Source organism: Oryctolagus cuniculus, chromosome 10 (assembly GCF_051225735.1).
Source record: "Oryctolagus cuniculus isolate XC-2025 breed Fujian yellow rabbit chromosome 10, ASM5122573v1, whole genome shotgun sequence".
Taxonomy (NCBI): domain Eukaryota; kingdom Metazoa; phylum Chordata; class Mammalia; order Lagomorpha; family Leporidae; genus Oryctolagus; species Oryctolagus cuniculus.
Genome location: NC_142876.1, coordinates 92794850 through 92801071, shown reverse-complemented (window position 1 = coordinate 92801071; position 6222 = coordinate 92794850). Strand labels below are relative to the sequence as shown.

The 6222-nt window shown below is 54.5% G+C and overlaps 1 protein-coding gene across 9 annotated transcripts in view; it reads right to left on the bottom strand.

Moving 5' to 3' along the window:
* Positions 1 to 4221: 4221 nt before the first annotated feature.
* Positions 4222 to 6222, bottom strand: part of FAM107A (family with sequence similarity 107 member A) — a 54995-nt gene continuing 52994 nt past the window's right edge. For all 9 annotated transcript variants that reach the window (XM_008260854.5, XM_008260853.5, XM_070050667.2 and 6 more), the window contains one exon: positions 4222 to 6088. In XM_008260854.5, coding sequence (XP_008259076.2) covers positions 5981 to 6088 — 108 coding nt within the window. In that variant the 3' untranslated portion in view covers positions 4222 to 5980. The remainder of the gene's footprint in view (positions 6089 to 6222) is intronic.

Sequence of the window (6222 nt, the reverse complement as noted above, 5' to 3'; positions counted from 1 at the left end):
TTACAGTCTCCTTCTCTCTTCTTCCCTCTTCACCCCTTCCCTCCGGTCTACTTAGTTTTCCCCCAATAAACCCTTTACCTTACTCAAAAAAAAAAAAAAAAAAAAAGAACCTTAGATTAGATCTTTCAAAGTGAGATAAGGATTTACCACTAGACTGCACCTGCAGACCTGGGTGAATTCCTCTCTTCTTGAGGTCCCCCAAATGTTTTGAAGTTCATGGACCTATCAGAAAGTGACATTATTGGGGCTGGCATTGTGGCACAGCAGGTTTTAAAGCTGCCGTCTGCGATGCTGGCTTCCCATATCAGAGCTCTGGTTCCAATCCTGGCTACTCTACTTCTGAGCTGGCTCCCTGCTACTGTGCCTGGGAAGCAGCAGATAATGACCGAAGGGCTTGAGCCCCTGCTACCCATGTGGGAGACACAGATGGAGTTCCAGGCTCCTGGCTTCAGCCTGGCTCAGACCTTGCTGTTGTAGCCATTTGGTGAGTGAATGGAAGCAGATGGAAGATTCTCTCTCTTCCTCCATCTCTCTGTCACTCTGCCTTTCAAAAATAAAATTAATCTTTTAAAAAATAATAAAATTACATTCTTGTACCTACCTTGTGACCAGGAACCCTGTAAGGAAATTGTGCAGTGTACCAGGCTATTTTTTTTTTGGTGGGGGCAGTTATTGTCTTATTGTTATTTATTTCCATTTTATTTGAAAGGCAGAGTCAGAGATCTTTAATACATTAGTTCACTACCCAAATGCCCACAATTGCTGGAGCTGGGCCAGGCTGAAAGCCAGGGGCTGGAAACTCATATGGGTCTCTTATTTGAGTGGCAGGGACCTAACTGATTGAGCCATTGCCACAGCCTCCCAGGTTGTGCAATAGCAGGAGGCTGGAACCAGAAGCCGAGCTGGGATTTAGATCTAGGTACCCTAATAGGATCACATGGGCATTCCAACCGGTGGCTTACCTGCTAGGCCAAAGGCCCCGTGGCTCAGGTCTAATAATTAAACACAAAGAGAAATTGTGTCAGGGTGTAACGGAATGGAAAACAAATCGGAGCAGAGGTCAGTTGTGGTAGACAAGGCTGTGCCAGCAGGAGCTGAGGTACAGGTGGCAGTTGGATTAGAGCCTAAAGGGGCGTTGCTGAAGCAGATGCAGGTGCCGTGACAGCCATGACCCAAAGCTGGCCCTCAGACACAGACTTGCAAAGCCAAAGGCCTTTGTTGCCATGGCTGGTGAAGGCTGACGTTTGTGCACATGCTGCCTCGTCCAGTCACACGCCCACTGAGCCGAGGCAGTGTGATGGGTATTTCCTGGCACCGGTGAGCAAGCCAAGAGTAGGAGGACAGAAGTCCCCTATGCACAGGAGCCTCTTCTTAAGACAAACTTTGCTGAGGACTTGGCAGATTGGAGCTTCAGATCACACCTCACTCGAATCCCCAGCCCCTCGGTGACTGCCAGACAGAGTGCCACCAATGCCTGTCGCATGGCAGAGACCGCGAGGTCAGCTCCAGCTGCCCCCTTTACCCAGTTTCCCCTGGTGCCCAAAACTCAAAACCTGTTGTTAGGGTTCCTCATTCTTTTCTTGAAAGCTCCCTCATCTTCAGCAACTGTTCTGATCCACCCTCCTTTTTTTTCTTCTTCTTTTTTTAAAGTTCCTGCTTTCTTAGGAGAGCTGCTTAGGACACAGTTGCCGTGGGATGGCCTGGTTCCAAGCCCCTCCAATGGGAACTTGCCTGCCACACTTATGCTCTCTCCCACCTAACCCATGAAGCTTTTCCCAGCCCCATGTGGATGTAGGGGCAGATTTGAGTCTCATCTCCTGCCCCCTACTGCCAGTAAACACCGACGGCTACCATGAGCAGTGGGCAATGCACCTGCCTTCTCCTGCGGCAGAGTGGGTGGGCTAATGGGTTACCAAGCCAAACTCTCAGGACACAAAACAGGATGAGAAGGGAACCCCATCTTGTTGTTTGTGTCAGGGGGCCATGGCCAAGTTTGTCTCAATAGACGCCAGTCTGTGGGACCCGCACACTCTGTAGGACAGGCTGTAAGGTCAGCGCCCTGAGCGCTTTCCTTAGGGTGGTTCCCCTTTGTCACAAATGGCACAGTGAGACAGGACAAAGGAATCAAAGGCTGTCTCCCTGAGGAGAAGGATCACCAAAGGCATCTACAGACAGGCAAGAACAAGAGCCTCATACGGTCACCTCCACGAGGTTGCATAGCAGGGAGCCTGGGCCCAACTGGCACAAACCCCACCTTCTCCAGCATTTGTTGGAGGTCTGGGCAGTGGGGGGTGGGATGGCTGCAGCAGCCTGGGGCCCCAGAGTCTGCAGGGGAGGGAGGGAGAGATCCCCTGCCACCCTCCCTCTAGTTCTTATGTGGGCTCTCAGTCTGGACCTAGGAACCGGTTTCATACCAGGCTGACCCACAAGGGACAAGCACGTGGGTTTTATGAGTTACACCTACCTGGGAAAGTCCCAAGACATGACCCAAGCATGGTGCTCTTATGCTTTTGAGATCAAGGACAACACATTGGCGAGGGGACCCCAGGGCAGCATGATCTCTGGGCTAGGGTGGCAGAGTCTAGGGATGGCACTAAGAGGGGTGTGGGGGCGGGCAAGCAGGGCAGGGCCAGGGCGACTGCCTTGGATTTGTTCCTGCAGGTGTATTGGAGCCCCGGAGAGCAGTGTCTGGGGAGGGAGGCGCTTCTTTGGCCCAGGCAGGGGAGGACACCCCTCCCCAGGGCAGGGAAGCTCAGGCCAAATGGCCCTTCCTGCTCCAATGACTCCAGCTGCACACATTCAGCACACCTGATGGGCATCGTTCTGAGATGGCGTGTCTGTAACTCCCTCACCAGGAACTGTAGGTGAGATTTTAAGTGCGGGTGCCCATGGGGGCCTGACTTAGAAGGAGCATGAAGAAAATATCGGGCCAGCATTGTGGCACAGTGGGTTATGCTGCTGGCTGTTACATTGGAATCCCATATGAGAGCCCCTGGCTTGAGTCCCAGCTACTCTGCTTCTGATCCATCTTCCTGCTGATGCACCTGGGAAAGCAGTGGTAGATGGCCCAAGTGCTTGAGTTCCTGCTACCATTATGGGAGACCCAAATGGAGTTCCAGACTCCTGGCTTCAGCCTGGACAGCCGTGTGGCTATATGGGGATTGAAACCAGTGGATGGAAGACCTTTCTCTTTCTGTCTCTACTCCTTTTTCGGTCACTCTACCTTTCAAATAAGTAAAATAAATTTTTTTTATTATAAAGATGTATTTATTTAATTTAGAGGCAGAGTTACAGACAGAAAGGGAGAGACAGAGGGAGAGGTCTTCCATCCACTGGTTCAGTCCCCAAATGGCCAAAACTGCCAGAGCTGGGCCAATCTGAAGCCAGGAGCCAGGAGCTTCTTCTGGGTCTTCCATACAGATGCAGGGGCCCATGTACTTGGGACATCTTCCACTGCCTTCCCAGGCCATAAGCAGAAAGCTGGATCAGAAGAGGAGCAGCCGGGACACGAACCAGTGAGCATATGGGGTGCCGGTGGTGGCCCTTAAAGTAAATCTAAAAAAGATCTGAAGAGTGAGGGAGTGGGCCATGTGGTTCTCTGGAGGAAATAGGCTCTTGGCTGAGGGGCTGACAGGTGCAAGGCACTGAAGTGGGGCGAGGAGGAGGCCAGACTAGCTGCAGCTGTGTGGGTAAGGGGCGGGCTGGGGGAGGAGGTCAGAAGTTAGGGAGCTGGGAACGTAGGACCTTCTAGATGCTGGAAGGGCTGCACTGGGAGCCAGTGGAGGGCCCTGTGCAGAGCGGCAGGATCTGCAGCACCACCTTGGCTGCCACACTGGGTATGGGCTCTGGGGCAAGGGCAGCACAGGGAGACCAGCTGGGGGTGACCACCGCAGGGTCCAGGTGGTGGGCAGGCTCTGTTCTAAGTGATGCCCTGGGATGTGGCAGGCTTCCTTCTCAGAGCAAACACTCTCCAAGTGCTTGTTGAATGATGTGTGCATTAGTCAGGCCCAAGTAGCTGTGTCAGATAGGCCAGAAGGAGAAGGTGTAGAAAGACAGACCTCTGTCCTACAGCTGGTCAATTCCAACCCAGTAGGTTTCTGATGAGAACGAGGGATCGGAATTTGTAGTGTGATCTTCCAGGTAATTCTGGGCAGACACGTCTGGCCTTCTGTGTCCATAGGGATGCTTTTGGTTACAGTTAACAGACTGACCAACGATGGCTTACAACAAAGAGTGATTTATTTTTATTTACAAGACCTCTGGAGGATAGCTGCTGGCACTGGCTTGGTCCAAGGATGATAGGGTTGATGTCTGCGATTCTCTTGGCTTTTTTTCCTCATGTGGTAAAATGTCTGCTGTGGCTCCAGGCGTCACTTCCTCAGTCAAGGCAGGAGGAAGGGAAAGGGAGGGAGGTGTTAGCCATGCCTCTTTCATCCGAAAAGCCTGAGTTTTCCCAGAAGCCCCTGTGGACTTCCTCTCCAGTTTCATTGGCCATACCTGGTCACATGGTCACCTTCAGTGTCAAAAGAGGCGGAATAGTGAGAGTCTGGATTTACAGCGTCTAGCAGGCAGTAGCTAGGGAGATGGAGTTGGACTGCCCACTGGGGAGTGAACTGGGTGTCTGCCATGGCTCCCCTGGGGCTTGAGGTCCCTTCCACCTCTGGGACTTTCTCTCCATGACGTGCTGCCTCCAAGGAGCACCCTGGTGGCCATCCATTGGAATCCCACGAGTTCCCTGGGAATGGCCTGCTTCCTCCCGGACGCCCAGTCTGGCTTCTCTCCACGCGTCCGAACAGCACACAGACCCCCAAGGGGGACTTCTGGGGCACAGGTGGCCTTTATTTAGGGATCGTGCATCTTCGGCATAAACCTCATCCGGCTGATGTTTACACAGCGGCACCGCACGCTCAGCGCGTCAGGTTCAGGAGCTTTTTGAGCTCGGTTGAACGTGAATATGAGCATGCACACACAGAGACAGAATGGCTACATCTACACCTCTGCGGGCACTGCTCACAGGAAGGAGACGCCACCCTTGGTCCCTGGCTGGTCACCCAGATAGGAGTGAGAAAGGGCATCTGGGTGGTGGGTGGCAGCTCTCTCTGGAGGTGCTGAGTGGGGGTGGGAGCACACGCTCTCCAAAGGCGAGAGGAAAAGGTGAAGTCTTTGCTGCTTTTGGCTGGAGTCGCATATTGGTGCAGTTGCACAGGTGAGAAACACAGATTGGCAATTACGTCTGTCCCTGGGGAAAACACTCATTACATCCTCGACACAGATGCTGGGCCAGAGAGCCACAGTCTTCCGTGGAGTGGGGTGGGGAAGCCCCAAGGCAGGGTCCACCCCGGGTGCTCCAGCTTCGGCCTTCCCTGGGAGCCCCCGGCCCACGTCCGCCAGATCAGGCGCCATAACTGAATATGAGCCCCTGTGGCTCCTACGCACAAGCAGGTGTGTGAAACGCATCGTTAGGTGTGTTCACAAGGTCCGGACTGGGCAGGGGGAGAGGAGGAGAGCAAAGCTTGGGTGTGGCGGGGGTGGGGGGCGTTGGCAAACCCTCAGTGCCCTTCGTGAGTGTCTACCTTGCTTGCTGCCACCATGGGCGCTGCACCCTGCCTCAGTGCCTTCCCTCACTGCCTTCGGTGGCTTTCAAAGCGGGTGTCCTGGAAGCTGAGCTCTGCTTAGCTGCTCTCACCTGGCCACAGGTGAAACCACAGGTGGGCGAGTTCTCTGAGACCAGGGAGCCGGGCTGCTTCTGGGCCTGACAGCCAGAGGGGCTCCGATACCCACTGTGCAGTTGTGCAGGGAGGGGCACCTTGGTGAGGGTTCACCTGGCAATGGCTTCCCTTTGGGGCAGGGAGGGAGTGTGCTCAGAAGGAAATGGCTGGGCATTCAGGGGGCGCCAGCTTCCCAGGGCCAGGCTGTTCTACAGGAGCAGGTGTTCGTGGCATGGGGTGGGGGGCCCGGGCTGCTGGGCGCCGCAGCCGCTCTACAGGGCTCGCTCTTCGCTGGGCAGCGTGGCGATCCTCCGCAGGTTTTCCCTGACTTTCATAAACTCCGGCGCGTGCTCTTCCTCCTGCTCCGGGGGTTTTTCCAGCTGAAGGAGAGAGACACAGCGGCGTGAAGTGGATGGGGCTGTGGGAATTCATTCCTGGTCTCAGAACCGCGGGGTCTGGGTGTTCTCGGGAGGGAGACGGAACGGGCCTGGGTGGACAGAGCACCGCTGACTGC